The following is a 20,429-nucleotide window of genomic DNA, read 5'->3' as shown; positions in this document are numbered from 1 at the left end:
GTCTGACCTATGTTAAGGTCACTAACAACTGATCTCCAAAAGCAGCAGTTCAAAAACGTGCTTCGCCGCCTACAAAGTCCAAAATCCACAAAGTCCATCTAATCTGAAGACTTAATATCTTTCCCATGGTTTGGGTCCGGTCGATTTAGCCGGAGGCAAGTATTATTTTCTTCATAAACCTAATAAATATTCAACTTTATCAGAACATCTTTAAAGCAACAAAACATTAAATATATGGATAAATATATTTTCAACTGTGAATTTCAATGTACTCATACCACTATGATCTCAGTTCGCTTCGTCTGGAAAACCATGTTGTCGGCAAACAAAATATTGCCACTCGTTTGGCTAATATAACGGAGAAGTTTCAGTAACCAAACTCGGTAAAATGTTGATATATGGATGGGTGACGGCTGTGGCACTATAGCCCAGAGCAGAGTCTGCCTTTTTCATCAGCACACTAACATACTAAATTGTTTCCATGGGAATATTTCGCCAATAAAATCAAGATATTTGGCTTCATTTTTTAAAAAGGCTGCTGCTGAGTCCCGCGATTATCCCCGGTTGCCCTTGGAGAACATCACCCAGAGGAACGGCTGTAATTGACTAGACCAATCACCAAGCGGTCGCCGGCCACGAAAGACTCATTATTGGCCTCACTAATTGCTTTCAAAGGGAAGCCAATTGACGTAGCGAGAGCCACTAAATATTCATAGAGGAAGAACAAAGTGTGGTGATGACTCTCTCAACCTCCGCACGACCATGATCTGAATCAGAACTACAGCGAAGGAGGACAGGACGAAGTGGACATCCTATCTCGAGGTCGTAATGTATATTATTATTCATGCGCATGCGTAACCGGATGCAACATCTACAAATTTTGTTCGAACTTCTGCCGACCGCGGCGCTCGGAACTCCTCAAAAGGGTAGAGTCCATGACCTGACGACACTAACGAAATTTTCAGACCAAAATATGTCATGAGATCAAAGTGAGATTGATCCAAGATGCACGATGTTCAATAATAGTTCACCACCCCAGGGCCATGTAATTTCGCCCTGCACGCCTAAAATCATGTCTCCCATAATAAGTCAATTTAACCTAATTTGTTACAATCTTCTGCTAGCCGCGAGGGCTTCTATTAGAAATCTCCTGTCTTTGATCTTTAAGAGCTGCCTGTAGCACCTGCGTTCTAAGGATCACACCTTTGATATATAAATATGTGTTTTAGTCTTTCTTAAAGGACGAGGCGGATTTGCCTTCAATATGCTTGTCTTTCTCCTGTTTCATTAGTAAACTATTTTTCTGACAATGTTTGACGTTTTTTAAAATTTTGTTTCAAATCTAGTGGGAAGTAAAAAACGCGCTATTCGTTATTTTCACTACACTCTTAATGATGTACTTTGCTGAATGAAGCAAAGAAGCTTCCGATGTGCCGCAAGCTATGTCCGGCCTGTTTTCGTATTTAGCATGAAAATCAGGCAAAAACTTCCACGACAGCACCGTGTAAGGTTTGAGCGAACATGTCAGAATCATGTCTCGCTGCTCTTTTTTATGCAGCCCTATATCACCTGAATTTCTGATCGAGGTAACTTTACTGTCTGAGGTGATACGGCACGTGATCATTTTTAGAAAATAAACCCAATGTAAATGACATTGTTGTTGTCGCGCTGTCCGGAAATAGCTTAGTTTCTTGCTGTACCATCTACCCTTTGTTACTTAGTTTATATGTTGTTTGAAAATATTGTCGAGAAAAACTATTTAATATCGGGCAGCCAAAACTACCCATCATGCAGCTCAACGGCTATTGGATTGAAGAGCGCAGAAGCGGCGCTGCATATATCGCCATTTGCGCCTTTATCGCAATATTTCCCAATGAAAGCTACTCCTTGTGTATATTTGGAAGCAAGAGACTCCGCAACAGCCACTTGGCTGATCGAGTACAATCGAGTTAACCGTGTCTCGAATCAAGTAGAGTGCGAGGGCATAATGGCCGTTCAACATCTTTGGAATGGCGCTGATCCCAGGATATGGTGCGAGCCAGAGCACTGATGACGACAACCGCAACCAATCCAAAGAAGGATGTTAAAATCCCCAAGACATTTTGTAGTACCCATTCTGATGTCAAATCTCTTATAACGAATCCGGCAATCTGTTGTCGAGGAATACATTCAAGAGTGAGGTAGTGGGCACAACCAGCGGCCCCCACCGGGATGTTTATGTACATCAAATCGGGACACCATCTGCATCCCTCGATATTTCTGCCCCGATATGCAAACTTCGGAAAATATCAATTAAATGACATTACACATTAGGAAACCACTCGCATTATTTTTCATAATATCATACTATTATACCTCAGTCATGCATCAAAATGCAACTGAATGCAACATCGCAGCACGATCGATTTTACGCCGGAGGCGCATTACGAATACATTTGATATCACTACATTTCTCCGGTATCATTAGATGATTGTTTTATTTGTATTTTGGCTATAAAACCTGTCATTTGATAAGAGCAGCCAATGTTTACGATGCCATACGGTTGATATCTGGTGAGACAGAGGAATAGAGCCAATAAAATTCCAACTTATAATACTGCAGGATCTCCCTAACTAATCAGAGTTGCGTCAGTTGCTTCTCTCAGCCGAGAAGCAAAATTGGTTCCGGTCGGAAAAGATCATGAGTAGCGCTGAGAAGATCCTCGAGTATCTGTAAAATCGACTGATCGGGCGATAATTGCTGTGGATATCAGACTCAAAACCTTAACCTTAATAACCTTTCGCTATCACTATCGTTGAATCGTGCTCAGGCTCTTCCGGCATGTATATGCAACCGTAATCTAGAAGGCTAAATTGACACACTAAATCCATGATCAAGGCACGTTTGACTTCCAATGATTTCCAGTCAAGTCCGAAAACATATTACTGAGCTCTGTCACGAGTACAACCGGTCAGGATTCCCTTCAGGCCTCCATGGCGCAAGAACCAAGCCGCCGCTCTCTTTAGCCATTTCCGATATAACCCCGAAGACCGGATACCAGAGCCATTCCGTTCAATATTCTCCTGGTTATATTATTTTCACCTTGTCCCCAGCCATCACGAACTCTATCAGATGTACATCATCATCCATCAATTGGATAAGCTACAAAAGCCGGGGAGCTGGTTGCCGCTGACCATAGTACACGTAGAAGGAATTGGGAAATGAACCATGCTCCATTGATTGCACCATGTTATATTATAGAGCCTAATTTGATTTCTTGCAGCACGAAGAACATGGAGCAATGCAATTTTCCTAACGTTGATTCCATGGTGACCTGCATCCATTTTCACAACCACCAATTAGGACATTTGGTTCGGACTTTTAGGAAGTAACACCAGCCATTCTAATATTTCTTCCAGAAAGTGAACTCTGTTTAAACGTTTAGAATCGAGAATAAGATAACGGTTCAGCGTGGAATTCAGATCCAACCTACTGCAGCGTAACTGTGAGCTCTGATTCTGGTGTTGTACTTATCTCCCCTGACCTTCGACATTTCGAAGGAGATTGTCCTAAGAAGGAGATCAATAACATACTTCGGGAATCCTCATCCGTCACTGTCAAAGATGGCGAATTCATATAACCAACAAGGAGAATCAGAGTGGTTGATAAGAACAGACTGGTCTCACCGGCGGGGCACCACATTACTCACCCACTCATAATCTTCGACCTCACACGGATCACAAAACTTGTTTGCCTGTTGCTGCCAAAGCTGGTGATATGACTTTAGAAACAAGAAGAAGATCTGGTAAGAACAGACAGGTTTCACTCGTTGCCGTGGAGCACCTGGTCGTCTACTACCCTTACCATCCACATTTTCTCACAAGAATAAGCATACTTGGTTGCCTGTCATCTGTCAATGCCAACGCTGGCGTTACCAGGAGAGGAAGACGGCGTGATAGGACAGACAGCTCTCACTGGCGAAGCACCACGAACTTCTACCCTGACCATGTTGCCCTCACAAGGCTCAACATAGAAAATTGCCTCTCATCTGTCTACCCCAGACTTGGCATTATATGTTACAAATGATGCAGTATTAGAATCCGACCGATAATGATGGCCGATCAGCCCAATCAGAAGCCCCTACGCATTGCGTCAGCAGCCGTGTCATCATGATTCACAACTGGCAGTCTTAGATTCGGAATATTCCGTTATTCCTACGTGCTACTTGTGTTACATATTTGTCTGCTGTTTTACTTTACTCAAGATAAATTACTGACCGCAACTTCGAATGTGCTTGTCATGTAATCACTGTGGTTGTTTTTTCTCGTACAGATCAATTATTATGATATGAATATCCAAGATATCTCAACAAACTAATGGCTGAACAAATATCTACTCAATACGAAATGATTGATTACAAGGCCAGGACTAATCACTTTTTGTTGAAACAGGGCCATGTGGCTCGGAAAGATTTACCTTGGGCGTAGCAAACAAACTGTCAATAATGACTTTAATGTTTCGTTTTGACCTACATATATGTTTATTACACCCAGTCTTTGACTATAGTGCTTTCAACAGTTTGAAGCATTTAGAATCAGACTAATATACATACTGCTTAAACTATACTTTTGGACCTGTATTTAACAAATTCACCTGCGACCAGATCTGATCTTAAAGATAAATGCCATGCCCTAGCTGCTAAAAGACCACTGAACCTTGTATTAGCACGCCTAGCTGTTGCATTCACCGACCAAGAAAAAGCCAAGCCATTTTAAGGATAAGGAGCAACGGCTAACGAGATGCTTTTAGCTAGATTAGCCCCCAACATCAGTATAATGAAAAATGTGAAAAAGACGCAAGACAGGGTAACGACTCATGACATGGACCTAATTGAACCATGATGGAAACTGTGATTGCGCTGATGTTTGTAACTGCGAAAGCAATGTAAGGATGGGCGCTATTTATTATGAATCTCTTGATCACATCGCGATTTATATATTACTGGTTCAATGAGGGATGTCTTGAAAAGAGCGAGGTTTTTTAAGCTTGGGAAAGATAAGATGTGATGGATCATGGATGCGCGTCGTCAATAGTGTCTTAGAAACGACTTGAGATATAATTTGCGTTTGAACTCCCAGTTTTGTTGCTTAAATTATAAATAAGTAACCTCTCTTTTCCGTGAAGGGCCATTCGAACTTTGCCGAACATTTTTGCCCAACGGCGTGCTACATGTAGACCAATGGATAAGAGAATCCATGTAGCTACACATCTGATCATCAACGTGACCGAATCGGGGAGAAGAGGCGTAAAATCATCTACTAAATGTGATTAAAGCACGTAAAAGCACGGAAATTCGTTTACTAACTGTATGATCGACATTTAGTGGATAACCCGTCATACCAGTTCCATCACAGACACTCAGTGACGCCTTTATCTAAATGTGAGCAGTGATCTGATTTGCAGAGAAAGTGTACTTTTACACTTAAATGAGTGGTGGATATAGTGTCACCATGGATGTACATACATGTATATGTACTCTACATCCGTGGTGTTACCGAATAGATATCCATGTTCTCTGGGAACGTTAACATTTTCCCCATAGATCTTTGGGCAAGGGTTTGGTCAGTTGAGGCCGTTCTGCCACTGACAGTATGAAATTCCGCTGATACCTGTTGTTATTATCTCTTCTAGAAAAAAATATCCTGTCATAAAACTAATACCGGCGCTAAGATGACGTTTTTCGCATCAAGTGACGCCTTGTTGAAAATCTCATCTTGGTCTCAGTTCCCTGTCTGGCAAGATACGCCTGCGCCACTTTAAAACTAAAGGATTATAAAAGCCGGGCCATTTCGTGAGTAGTCAATCCTTTCACGCTTATTGGACTTCCATTTTCCAATAACATAAGGCGACGAAGAAGAAGGCGAGGGAAGTGTTGCAACTTATCACGCTATCCTTCTGCCATAGACATGACGGAGTAGACGGTCGATGTTCACTTTGATCACGCACTGTGGATAAAATCGTGTATTAAGATCTTGAAGAGCTTTCTAGAGTCAAAATTGCACATAAGAAAGCCCCATGTCTTTTTCGTAAGACTCAAGACTATAAAGTCTATTAAAGAGCAACGTTTTTTTATGTGAATTTGGTCAAAACTCAAAATAGGTTGCTGGAACTAAGGCAAGTAAGACCAAATTCTTACACAAACGTATAACTTAACCGCATTATGGAAGGTAGATACCAGATGAAAACACAAAGAAATATGGACACCTCAGATTCCTTTAGAAATGGACAAGAAAGACATCGTCACTGGTTCCGCATTAGCTTTATTAATTTCCTCGGCGGCCATATTATGTCAGCAGCCTTTTTGTCAATTACATCCTCCGTTGTATTAGAACTCGAACGGGATTACCTTCCTTCAAGTTCAGGAGATGTAATGAAGTATTGAAAGAAGCTAATGGTAACAAATGCTTATTTCAGTCAAAAGCAACTGGTATACAATTATGCACAATCACCGTTTTTGAAATACCACGAGAATGCTACTTTTTATTTGTCTTTGAACATGCTGTCAAGGACAACTGTAGTCAGGCGACATTGGCATTTTTAAAATGACAAAATCTTACGGCAACAACGCAAACATTCATTTCTTGCTATTTTCAAAGTCTGCGTGCATCTGACACAAAGCTAGCATCGCCTATCTCCAGTTATTGATTGGGTGACTTTTGTATGCATATCCTGGTAAGATGAATCTCCCTGATAGCACACCGGCATGGTGTTCACAATTCAGAGAAGCAATTTATCGCACAGGGTTTCCTATAGACGTTTACTCTCTCCTGCTCTCTGTAGAACAAGAAATTCTTCAATAAAGAGCTGGGGACTTAAAATGATTTCTTTCCAAGGAATGTTCTGTTCTCGATAATTTCACATCGAGACAGAAAAGAAAGACACCATTAGCAGTAGTGCATATAGTAATAGACCGTAATGGGTTTTCGCTGGAAAGAAATGGAGAAGATGGCAAAGAGCAGGTAGAGATGGCGGAGCCTACAAGGCGTTAAGTAGATACATGTAAAAAGCTTTTCGCCCAGCGTCAAGGGCAAGCTATTACATGATGACATGCATGGCCCATAGCAACACTGAGCATCGCGTGAAATCACCCGCAATTTACCATCAAGGAATTTAGTGACCGCTTCAGCTTGGAACTCGATGGAGTAATTTCCTGTGCACTACCGTATCAAAGGTGCCAACATCCCTCGCTAAAAGCTGCCAAGCCTTTTAGCTTTCCTAGTCAAAGTGTCGCAAGGGATGTATCCCTGGATACTCAAAATCGGATCAAGTCAATTTTCTGTCGAAATTAGCAGTATTTGGTTCCTACCATGCTTTCGTCTTGTGAGTTGAGGAAGAACCATTCGCAAATCTGGTTGAATAGACATTCAAGTGATAATAACTGCCATTTCGGAGGATGAATGTGCTGTATGATGGCACTGGCGTTTTTGGAAAGATATCATAACCTCTAGGAATATTTCAATGTCTCCATCACATACTTTCTGCATTCAGCTATGTTAGACGCCTGATCAACAAAACTTTGGCCTCCAATCTCACGTTTTCTGTTAGGAGCGTCTATCTCAATAACAACAACAACAACAACAACAATAGCGACTGCCGCGCCCCTGTGCGGAGGTTGCTGACTGGCTGATGTTTCGAGTACGTTTATAAAATGGACTCTTTTCCGATAGCTCACTGGGTGTTATATTGTGAGAAACAAATGCTGGAGACGCTCATCGCTGTCTTTGGTTACCTTTATTCTACGTTACTGTATACTCTTTGGATCAATGTTGCAGTTTTCTAACCCAATACTACTGAACATACACAAATGGTATCCGCTTCAGCAAACAAGATCAAAAGACATCAAACAATCTGTACAGCTTTTCTACATATCCTTGGTTCTAGGTACGATGGTACAAAGAAATAACTGCTTTAACGCTGGGACATCATTCTTTTGCGAGAAAAGGAGAACGGATGCTGAGGGGACAATAAAAAAGTATTGTTGTTGTGATTTCTTGTCAGTAGGATAGAAAGGGGATTGGGCTTCCTTGCTGGCATACTTGCATCTTTGGTTGATTGAATACTATTCGAGTTCATTATCAAACTGGCATAACCAATGAAGCTGAGCGGTCGTTCTTAGATCCTCGCGAATAAAGGTTGGCGGTTAAATTATATTTTGATCTTTGATGTCAAATGGTGTCCTTAGACATTTGCCCCTTTTGTTGTGGCCGAGTCCAAAGGCAACAGCTGAGCAGGAAAAAAGGTACTAAGTAATCTCACGTGCAATCGTACAGGTACGTATAGTAAGGCTGTTTTCTTTGAGATATTATTTGAGAATAAAGGCTAGCGGTTACAATTACATTTCACTCATGGCTGTCAAAGGGTGTCCAAAAGCCATTTGATGCTTTGTTGTGGTTGAGCTTTATGTACGAGAGCAGACGAAAAAGTAATGTCGGGTATATCTTGAATGTCAATCCCTTCTTTTTTTTCTAAAAGAGTTAACTCGAAGTCAACAAATGTTTTGCTGAGATAGGTCCAGTTTTGAATTCTGTCCTGATGAAGCACGATGAAGGGCTTCTATATGGCCAATACGGCAAGAAAGGTCTACCAATAAGAGTACGCAGCTTATTCACCCCGGCCTCAAGCCTGTGATCGCCAGGGAGTACGTCTGCAGCACTTATTAGCGACGGTAACGAATGACGAGGCATTTTGTCGATGTGCAAATAAAGATACCAGACTCCAGGGGGTATTATCCGATACTCTTCATCGACCTGAAAAAAACTTCATCTCCTTTTTACTCATCCAGGGAAGGGTTAGTATTACAAAACGTTCCCAAAATAAACTGCGGCGTTTCACTTCATAAACTGCATCCAGAGATTCAGGTTTTTATTAATACTCCTTCATATCGAGAGGCGGAGTAAATCGAAAACCACTTGTGCCAGGATGCATAAACTAGAGTTCTAGAACTAAAATTAACAAAAAGCGTGATAAAAGCGACGCAACTTTATAATACCTCGGCAGTTTGACGAAACCGTGAAACAAGCACCTCCTTTTTTATTTACATGTTGAGAGGGTAATTTTTGGGTTCATTTATAGGTCATGTTTTCACTGTTGCTAAAACATATTGCCGATGATTTTTTAATAAATCATTTCCAAATGGTACCTTGGCGTATTACAATACGAAACCGTGCCAGAAGCATTTCATTTTCATTTATCAGTATAGAAAAGTTCATTTTTGGGTTTACTCTTAAGTTATCTATTCACTATTACTAAAACATTGGAGATGTGGGGTTTTTTATCATTCTTGTTCAAATAAGGCATATTTCTGCAGGTTACATTCAGCAAGTATTATGGTATATTGTCTGTTACAGTATCACCCTCGACAATTTACGTCAGAGAATAGGCTTACCTAGATACCATTGTTGTCAAAAGCTGCAGAACGCTGCCGCATCTAAAGGTTAACTGAGACTGTTTAATGGACTGTTAGAATGATCTGCCTACCAGTACTAACAAGTTTAGGAAGGTTTGAGCTTTTGAACCAACACTACACCCCCTGGATGTTTTTCAGCTTGTAAAAAAATTAACCGGGTTCTTTCATTATTTCTGCACAACATCCAGAGGGTGCATACTTTTGTTGGCTGAAAAATCCTACAAGGGTTTTCAAAAGCGGAAAAACCTCTGTTTTTATAAGTGTAAGCGCCCAATTTGATAAAATTACAGCCCAGCGGTATATCTACATTGCTGGAAAATGTGTTCTCATAACACTTGAATCTTCTGATTTTTATATGATTTTGCCTAATTAAGTACTACTTTACCACAAACTGATTAGTGATGATTTCATGCAGTTTATATCATGATAATCAGTTACCAACTAAGTAAATTTTTTCAGTGCGTTTTTTATCAAGTCAGTGCCGAATCAACAGAGAGCACGCACATAGGCCACGATAATCCAAACGTGTCAGGATTATTTTGCTGGAACTCGACTCAGACACAGATTACTCAAGATTAATCAATGTTACATTCATCTTGTTTGCAAGACAACTTCATTCCCAAGGGACAAACATGTCACAGTTCATCTCCGGGAATCGTGTTGTAAATGCCGATTGCATTTTTTATCCATCATTTTCTCGAGTGGATTATTTCCATACGCGGGACGATGCCTCGATCGAAGCAACAAATTCGTTTTAACACGACACACATGTTATCTCGCTTCTTAAAGCCCCATTACTTAACCAAACGCTAAAAACTGGCGTAACGTGTTTGATAATTTCCCTTTCTGATTGTTTGGGAACGCTGCAGATAGGCTGACACGCGGCTTTTCTGCGTTTCTCGCTATTAAAAAGTCTGGTCTTCTATAGCTGTCTTCTCCAGCAAAACAGAATCCCTTTCATGGTATCTTCTCTGAGCAGAAAAAGCCGCTTGATAAGAATTAAACATCAGACAGGCAAAAATATAAATTTAAACCCAATATCACGGCTGCGAACGGCTTTCCTCTTGTCTGTCCAAAATCTTTCTTCCATCTATGACGCGTCACGCACATTTTTCTGCGATAGCAAAAAATGGCTTCTTTATCTGCAGTTTACGGCAGTTCTTCTTGCTCTAAGACCTATTTTTTAATTACAGAGATATGCTCTAATCAATGGTTCGTACGTTAATGGTTGATTTTTCAAAATGAAACTATGATAACTTATATCGATTATCCTTAAAGATGACACTTGGGCTTTATTTGCATGCTGTCATCGATGTAAAACTGCCAAATACAAAAGTTAGAGCACAATTGCAAGAAATCAATCAGGAACTGTTTCCAAAAGGTTCCATTTCTTCGGTCTAATTGCCCGCAATGATTGACAAAAGAGTTTCCGTCTTGTCCGAACACCAACCGGAACAGTGTGGGCTCAGTCCTCGGGAGGTATTACGGGTTGATGCCTCGAATCGACCAGTTCCCCCAGAACTTTACTATCGGTGATGAGACGGGTGCTCCTGTCAACAGGTTTCAACGCATCAGGAGAGAGGAAACTTCTGGCGGTTGCTCACCTTCGATAAGACGTTGAGTGCTAGATTAAACTGATTGGTCAAACGCGAGGTCCTCAGGTGGAAAGGATCAGGAGTCATGTTCAGTATTGATCAACGCCTTTGGCACTTTACCATTATCAATGAGACATGCTCCTGTCATCCTTGAGGAGGAGAAGGGAACTCATTTGTCAGCTTGATTAAAACAATGCGAAAACCTTAGCTGGAAATGTTCTCTTAGATCTGAATCAAGAGAGCAGAAACCACAATACCTCAAAATATTTTGACAAAACACGGTGCTCTTCTTCATCGGACTGAGTCGCAGACCAGCTGAGGAGAATCAGCGTAGGCTGTTCTGTAATGATGGCGGCGTATCCATTTAGCCTGATATTGGGTTGTTAAATCCTTGTCCGACAACCTGAAGTTAGTTGCTCGGCCATTAGTGGAGCGTGTTGTCAGCAATCACGAGATGATTACAGTAGATTGCGCACGGAGATTTGAAGTGTTGCATTTCCTCACAGGCGTGACCTGAGCCTGAGAGAATACCCGTCGGGAATCGAAAAGTTTGTATATCAATTATCATTGGGCCGGATTTTTCTCTTGTAACCTAATTTCGGCGAGATGGAATACTCACGTAGATGTGTTAATGCAGAAAATTAGTTTGAATGGCCCAGTCACATATAGAAGCCACAGTAGAAAAATACAGAACACCGGCAGAAAACTTGCTTGTAATGACATCCCCTTCCGCACTAGTGAAAGGTGAAAGGTACACAGGCCAGCATCCCAAAACTCATCGACACGAATCTAATAACCAGGTTCAAATTTATTTCTGATCCTCCAAAGGGAGTTTGAATAAACTTATACAGCGTTCGCGGCTTCTTTAGCGGAGTGCCGTAGCTTCGGTGTCGCGCGGATTAACATGGATATCTGACGAGTTGTGTTTCCCGTCGGGAATAGAGAATTTGGTTAGTGGTGTTTTTTCTCTTGCAATATTTTATTTCGCTGTCACGACTAGTTTTTGATATTGGGAAGTTGCAAAGGTTCAGTTGTAGAGTTCGCCTTTGAGAATGCTAACCTATACCGTTAGCTGTCATACGTACAGGAACGGACCGCTACTTACCAGTTGGATATGACTATGGAAGTCATTCCGTTTAACAGTCAAAGCACACACTTTTTACTGATTTTTTTATTCAGCTAGAGAGCCTTCAAACTTAGATTAAAGGTCGAGCTTACAATATAGAATCATGTTTGGCTTAGAACTACCACAACTGATGTTTCGTTCTGTACTTGTACGTGTAACAAACCTGCTCCACCCATTCCATCCTAGACAAAACCATATATACAGGTATTTGTATTCGGTCAAGAAGACCATAAATCACGAACGCCTTCCATACAAAATGTGACATTTAGACAATGTTCTGGAGGCGAGTCTCTCATAACTCCACATGTACAGTCAATAGCCATCAAATAAACAGATAACCACGCCCATGAATGCGGACGATATCGCTTTAGAACAATCCGATAAGAAAATCGATCACGACATACTGATCATGTGTATAAATCACGGGAAAAAACAAATATGTATGTAGATGTCATAGAAGGATGCAAGGGTTGTTTCCCAAAGCGGTCAATTGAAGGTGGAAGGTAACAGAAGGTCATGACATCGACATCACAAGCCGGAACTTACCATTGGTAGTAATTCAGCTTTAAGGTAGCTCGAGTGAAAGAAAAAGTGGTACTTACTGTAGGCCCGTTACGAAGAACTTCTCCGTGATATAATCCCTGCAATTCGAGTTCTCAAACGAAAGATAAAACTTGTAATCCTTATTGAGCAAGTCATAGCATTTATGCGACTGGTATCGGGGACATTTGTAAGGGCCGCAGGCTCCATAAATGTGGACGTCGATGTGTTTCTGCAGTTTCAGAGCGTAGTCTTTTCGCTTGTTTCGAGCACCGCAATTTGAAACGAACCAAGCTACCTTTCTCGACTTCCCGGACGCATAGTTTCTTATCGGTTTCCTTAACACAACACTATTGTTAAAGGGGACGAATTTTTCATAGGGAGCAACAATCGTCGAATCGTGCCGATAGGTGGCGGTCCAATTTACTAAGTTTTGGAATTGATGGAGGGTAGGAGTGTGGTAAGGCGACTCCAAGAAATAAGTCGCCCAAATTTGATTGGAAGGCCTCCGGTGACCCGGATTTGCAATGGAATGTTGAAACAATAACACGTCTGCTTGTGCAACTTTTGACCTATCACCAGTCATGTAACATTGCGTCACCGGACACTTATCATCGACCAAACGCTGTCGTCCTTTCCTCATATTGCCAATTCCGTTCCAGACGATGATGAGTTTTGTTTTTTGTTGGTCGAACGGTTTCAGCTGCTCCTCTTGAACCGCTTTTGGAATGTGTGTCATCTGGGCCTGTATCCTATCGTCCCAATCAAAGTCTTTATCGTGCCACACCCTCTTGCCCTTGGCAGGATCTGTCATGATATGCATTTGCATGATGGAATCAAAATACTTCGGTTCACCAAGCGAATCGTTCGACACCGCAGTCCCTCTGGAACCATTTTGAACCTTTGGTACCTTTAAGACGTGGTCATGGAATCTCTTATCAACGAATTTCAATGGTGGCAGGGTCCGAAGATCGAAATCTCGTCCCCATGGTCTTGCCCCATCATGATTTGATGTGTTAGAGGTTTGTAACAGATTTATATACAAGTGGAAAGAAAGTCCGAAGAATGCTGTCAGCAAGAGAATATGGTAGAAGAGTCTGCGCACGTGAAGTCTCATTCTAAATTATCATGAAATGTGCTCGAATATATCCTTTGGTACTCGATAGGTGGCGGTTTAACGTCAGGACGAAAGTTGGAGCGCTAGGGTTCTTGGGGATCTGAAATGAGAAAAGAAGAAAATGTTGAAAACAATGTTCTTTCACCTGCGCGACCTCGCAACAATCGTCAACTTGTGGCAACGCAGAGTGATTTTTCAATATGGCGACCACGGATGGTCCGTATTAGAGGGATAAGCCCCCAGATTTCGTTCCCATGTACATGTAGACCGTCTAATGTTAGAATGGATGGTAAGCCGCACCAGTTTCCGAGCAAAAGTCAACAACAAGACATGGCAGAGCGACAGCTGTTTCCCCGGCCTACGATGCCCGAGGTGATATTGTTATTCGAGGAAATTGGAAAGTTCGACAAGGAAATCAGAAAAGTATCACAGGAGAGTTATTTAAACCAATGTCCGGTTGCATGTTCTTGAAGAAAATATAAAAGTTTCTGAAGCGTGCTTACGAAAAACGATCGGGGAATCAACCCAATAAATGATACAGTTTGCATACGGTACGCGACAATAGTAAAATGTATATCACATTGTGATAAATTTCAATGTATAATAAAACAGGTACGTCTATTCTACCTAACCTGACAGGTCAGTGTAACATATTGTAATGTGTTGTAAAAGATCACCCGATGCAGAAAGCAATTAGTTTTGATTCTGATATGATATAGCCTATATCTGCAGAATGTTAACAGAACGTATACACTCTTAGAAATAAAGGTTTTTGCGCTTTTGAGCACAGATATGCATCCCTCAGAGGTTTTCATGCAGAACAAGTTGTTGAAAACTCTTCGGCCCATGTGTTTTTCGGGTAGTGAGTGACTTTTCAGTGGTATGGTTAATTCCAGCACGTACGTTCCCAATTTGTGCGGACTGCCTGAGATCAAGATACCCATCACATCCTGTATGCCGGTTGTTGTCATGCAATCCAGTACACCCAGCAATCCCTTCCCATATCACGAAGCAACAGTCTAAATAATCCCCTTGAATGTAGCTTGCACGCGTGGAATTCCAGTAATACGTACCTATCATTAATTTGCTTACTTTATTTTTATGGACACTTTGTATAAATTTTTTATGAAACAACGCAATTTCCATGATTAAAACCAAGTTAGACTGAAGACTTCTCTTAAAGTATGGCTTCAACATCGAAATTCGAAGAGAAAGACTCTGGATGATACCGACACACTTTTTCACTATTCGGTTTAACTCTTCCACGACAACATATCCATCTACGTAACTAAGAATGAGTTTTGATCGATCCGACCCAATACGGGTTTGATTTCTTTCACAACAATTCTAATATAACTTTTAATTATACACTATATGCAGCAATTCGGTTTTACTATAAGAAGCGAATCCATCACGAGACGGCATAAAACCATTCGGTTGACATTCGCAGAATTGAGCAGACAGAAATCATTCAATGGTGATTGATGATGATTTAAAAGGTGCGGCAACAATGCGGGTGAATTGATTACAGCCAGTCTCCAGCCATATCGGGGAATATTTGTGTTCGATTAGAAACAGAGATTGGCGGGTTTCCTCGATAATGGCACTTTTTTAGTTGCTTTGATAGATGCGAATAGACTGAATCGTCCCGAGGCAGAGCTATTATGATCTTGGAGTGAGTCGATAGTCCTGGATACCAAGTAGATGGTCATTGGTTTTAATGGCCATGCACCGATGCCATATATGTAAACTCGCCCTACGATAGATATATAATAGAGCGTCCCGGAGCTTTTTTTCCAGGGGACATTTTTGAATCTGCTACCACCGACAATTCAAACATGTAGATCGATCCGTCGTCAGTCATTCAAGTCGAGAGCGACTTCACCACTTGCCTCTCTCAGCGAGACATGGCATCGATGATCCTGTGTACCGAGCCGATTACATATCCCAGCAAGTGTTCCCAGCAATCCATCGAAAGACAAGACTCAGTCTGGAATAACATTGCCGCATCAATGTTGCTTTATCCTGCTCGCCAAGCTAAATGCCAGCATCCCTACATGAGAAAATCGCTGATGCGTCACCGCACACCGTTATCGCACTAAAAAATCGATCGCGGCAGGGATGCAATGCAGCACAGTCTCCTCGTGACAAGGAGCTTTTTGAATAACTGGACTTCAGCACGGTGCCCGACTCCGGTAACTGCGGAGCCGCAAGTGCGTTTCGCGAGGCTCACTGGATTCACCCCGTTCACTTTTTCTTGGAGTGCGCCAAGCTCTATGTCCGGAGACGTGAAAGACATTTTCATAGCATCAGAACACCGAATGTCCAATCCAAATGTCCACTGATAGTGGAACACCGTGTCCCACACTCAAGACACCGATGGAAGTTTTCTACGATGGAGTACGAGTGTGGTTTGATGTTCACGCATCAGATGAGAGTAGTAGTTTGCCAGGGATGCCCAGCGCAAAGTTCCATGGCCTTTGATACAGGGACAGCCTAGCGAGTCTCCAAAAAGTGTGACAAAGTGAAGCGAAGGGTAAACAATAAGTAAGATTTCAACTTACCCTTTGGTATTCAGGAAGACAAATAAGGAACAGAGTGACCTTCATGAGAATTCCCAAAAGTCGTTCAATGTCCATAACATCCTACCGTAAGAAATTCAGAGAAATTGATTTTCCGTGGGAACATCTTGATTTCCCAATGTCTTCAGACGGCACTAAGTGTTTCTTATCCAGTCGCCACAAAAACACATCATTCATCAAGGCCTCGCAGAGGAGCTCCTACAATTGGCTCTTGAGAACATTAAAAGAGTGAAAAGGTAAATTACGCGCCCAAGGCGACATATTTTAATATCAGATCTGAGTAAAAATATTGATCTTATTTCGGTTTCTTGTTTTATTGCCTCGGGGGTGATATCAGTCCGTTGCTGGGATATATTCCAATGGCATGGACTGGTGTGGGAGTAAAAACCCTCTGTTTGGAAGGCCAGGCTTATATCAGGGTTGCGATGCCATATTACCAGACCAAGAGCCTGGCGCTCGATTAGAGAGTTTACCGAACACACTCGACATGTTCTGGGGTGTTTCGAAGAACTGCAAGGCGGGCGTTGATGCATCAACGGTTTTCCTTTCGAGATCCTACCATGCGCTCTATTAGACGGAGCTCTTCCTCTCTTACCGTTGCTGAATTTAGGTATTATATCAATTCTAACTTTCAAGCTCGGAAATATCCTTAATGTTGGCCTAAAAACCTCAAACTCACTGGACTTCTGCAAGGCTGTTAGAATGAACAGCAGATAGATGGGAACCGGCATACCAATGATAGGCTAATACGTCAATATGTTCTCCAGGCAACCTCGTGAAAATCAAGCGTGGGCTTAATTTGACGTTACGGCGACTGGCAATCAGCGTCTGTCATGATGACCAGAATGGAGGCAATCTCGAGAACGATGTCGATGAAGTCTTTAGAGTAGTCAGCGTGTTACTCTAAGGTATTCCTAAAAGGCAAGTGTTGCTCAGTCTAGATGCTCGTACACGGTCGACAGCTTCCGGCCAAGCCGAATACCACCTAAACAAACTGTGCGTATGCTCTGCGGTTATCCGAAGCACCACCGAATGTACTACGAATGCATTACAAGAAAGCGACACGCAACATATTGAATTCTCCACGCCGAATGCATCTTGATGCTCAGAGTGTCATGCACAACAGTCCTGTCGTGTACATGTATATCGAATGTTGAAGAAATAAGGATTTCGCAGTTAATCATCGGGATGACTTCAGCTGCTAAATATTTCAGTGCTCTTAGTAATGGCAAGCATGGTTGGTAATGGCGACAAAGCAATGAATAATATCTTGCTACGTTGTCTCGCACACTGTACCAATCGAAGGCATTCTAGAAGTGTTTCTAATTGCCCGAAATGCCATTACTTTGATGCATACAGATAAGTCGTGTGGCCAGCGGAAATTTAGCAGTACTTTAAGACATTTTCAAAATCGGAGGTTGTTTGAGAAGATAATGCGGGTGGCCGCCACAGGCGAGCATTCCTTTATGCTACGACAGATAAGATCATCTGGACGATCAGAGTTCACCTTACAAGCAAGAGATCGACTTGTTCCAGTGATAGCCTATTCGGTACTTACTGTTTGTCGCAGTAGCAACATCATTACAACGGACTGATTAAACAATTACCAAATGCATTAGCACTGGCCAAGACATGCATGAGGTATCTTTTGTTGCCCGTGGAGATGAGGTATTAGCATGATATTCATCATATATGATACTGTGCTGTCTCGGAGTCCAAGAGATGTCGTGCCGGCAATAAATCACGAACAGGTTGTGATTCTAACAAAAGACCGATGCTGTTCAATACTGATAACGTCAATGGACTTACCAGTGCATTGACCTGGATTAACGTGATTGTACATTAATAATAATAAATAATAGTAATGATAAAAAGTGCTTCTACGTTTCAGTGAAACCTCAGTGCGCTTTACAATTTAAAACATGATTGCTTTTAAAACATATTCAGGTCGTGGGCCAATGTTTGGCTATGTCGGCTATTTAATATTCTGTACGATTATTCTTTTAACCTGACAAGGCGCCAATAAAATGTAATAATTACGACACCAATGACTAAAGCGTGAAAGATTCTGAAGACACGGACGAATCCCATGGCAATTGATAGCGAAGCTCTCCACGGACGGGGCTAATGACGCATGCTAGTGAGATGCAATTGCCGGCAATGTACGCATTTATTTGCTCAATGACGATGGTAGAAATCTCGGAGGCAGAAATGCAGCATGTCGCAAACCATCAGAATACGTCTGTCACATACGGTAATATCACATATAGACCTGATTGGTGATGACACCGCAATTATCACATGCTAGCCTTAACGTGCAGTTTTCATTAGCACTGTCGTCTGTGTTGCTCTCGAAGATAGCATAAGCCACCAGAAACATCATCAGAGTCACTCTTAGCGATGACATGTAGATCTTGTCCATTTCTTGTTTCCTGATGAAATGCTAATATTGATAATACAACAGCTAGAGAAATCGCGTGGTTAGCTTTCGCAGATGACACACATGCTAATGGCTAGAAATGGTACAGCGGTATTGACAACGCTAGCATCAATGGCCGACAGACCTACCTTAACGTAACATCACAGGAATAGCATAACTCATAGCAATAACATCCATACCGCGTGCGCCATTGCAAGAAGTACATGCAAATATCATGGAAATCCTAGCTTTAGTCCTGTGAAGGATGCCAGATAGACACTACACATGACGTCAGAACCCCAACCCACCCTTCCTCAGGCTCTCACATCAGTTGCTTATCTATGCCACACTCACGTTAGCATCCACGTTGATGTACGAGAGAGAGCGTGACTCGTTGCCATGGAGCAGGAATTACAAATGTCCGATTTTTTACCCGATGATATTTTGCTCAATCGAATGGTGTTAATGAAATGTAATGATACTTGCATGAGATGTCGATGTGGGTTACACGTATTGTATTTCGCAGGTTGTCTGAGATTGCCTGAGGTGTAAATGCCAGAGTGACTAAATCCATGCCTTTTATAATCAATACTAATGATTGCTATAAACAAGGAAGACAGATAAGAATGGGGACGAATCTCTCCCCCTTCGATTGAGGACATGGATGAATTCTTGAAATAGTCAAAAACGTCTTGCACCGACACATCCCGTTAAAGGGTATTGTGTCGCCTGGAAAAGAAATGTGATAATCTAATAATACTAAATGTGAAAAGAATAATGTAGGTTATGTATTTTGCATTTCTAGAACTTGAATTTAAAGTCAATGTTTTTGCTTATGTACATTCCTAGATATTCTATATTCCATGTCCTATATAAAGAAATTACCATAAATTTCTATATCCTCTGTTTACCCAATTACTGAACAATATTAGTAGTATGACAGTGCATGTGACTGTACATATTGTTGGTCCAGGTGTAAACAATGGTGGATGCCCCCCCTCCCTCCCCGCCGGAATCAAGGTCTCACTCGCTCGTTCAATCATTATTCGGTGACTTACGTATAGCTAGAGGGACCTTGGCCTAGCATTACGATTCTTCACTGAATGACATGTCCCCAACTCATAAAAAACCAAGATGGCTTCAATCCACCAAGACACAACTAACAATACTAAGCCCTTGCGCCTGCTCGAGGAGGTGTTTGAGTCTCCTTAATCAGATGTAGACTAAATCTGTGTGAAGGAAGATGTGATGAAGAAGACGTACCTTTTAATGGACTATGCGAATAACTCTCTTTCGTGTAAATCGTTACTCTCTTCCGATTGTAATTTGAGTTAAAAACACCATGCAATTTGCTTCATGTATAAAAGCAAAACAGTGTCGGATTCAATCTGAGTTGAAATAACCGCTTAACATTTAAACGGAATAATACACAACCTCATGTACCCTTGATTGTCCCAAGTTTAGGTGGAACAAACTTATTTACCGGGTTCACCCTGTCTTGGACTATAAATTGCTCACAACTCTGAACTTGAGGTATGCTTTTCGTTGTTCCAGGAAGTTGGCACAGTATTATCGGATTCACCCTAACTTAGTGTAAGAAATCC

General features: G+C 41.6%; 1 protein-coding gene across 6 annotated transcripts in view; it reads right to left on the bottom strand.

Annotated features, from left to right (window-relative positions):
• Positions 1–20,146, bottom strand: part of LOC135492832 (glycoprotein 3-alpha-L-fucosyltransferase A-like) — a 33,279-nt gene extending 13,133 nt beyond the window's left edge. The window contains exons 1-2 of one of the 6 annotated variants that reach the window (XM_064779492.1): positions 20,089–20,146; positions 12,770–13,924 (exon numbers count right to left, since the gene is read on the bottom strand). In XM_064779492.1, the coding sequence (XP_064635562.1) occupies positions 12,770–13,824 (1,055 nt within the window). In that variant the 5' untranslated portion in view covers positions 13,825–13,924; positions 20,089–20,146. Of the gene's footprint in view, positions 1–12,769; positions 13,925–14,897; positions 15,108–15,218; positions 15,266–16,388; positions 16,484–18,974; positions 19,141–20,088 lie in introns of those variants that run through there. The other 5 variants (XM_064779489.1, XM_064779491.1, XM_064779493.1 and 2 more) reach the window with 5 other exon arrangements.
• Positions 20,147–20,429: the final 283 nt, after the last annotated feature.

The sequence above is a fragment of the Lineus longissimus genome, chromosome 8, assembly GCF_910592395.1.
Source record: "Lineus longissimus chromosome 8, tnLinLong1.2, whole genome shotgun sequence".
NCBI classification, from domain to species: domain Eukaryota; kingdom Metazoa; phylum Nemertea; class Pilidiophora; order Heteronemertea; family Lineidae; genus Lineus; species Lineus longissimus.
Note: the sequence above shows the minus strand (reverse complement) of the source record. Positions and strands in the feature narration are given on the sequence as shown.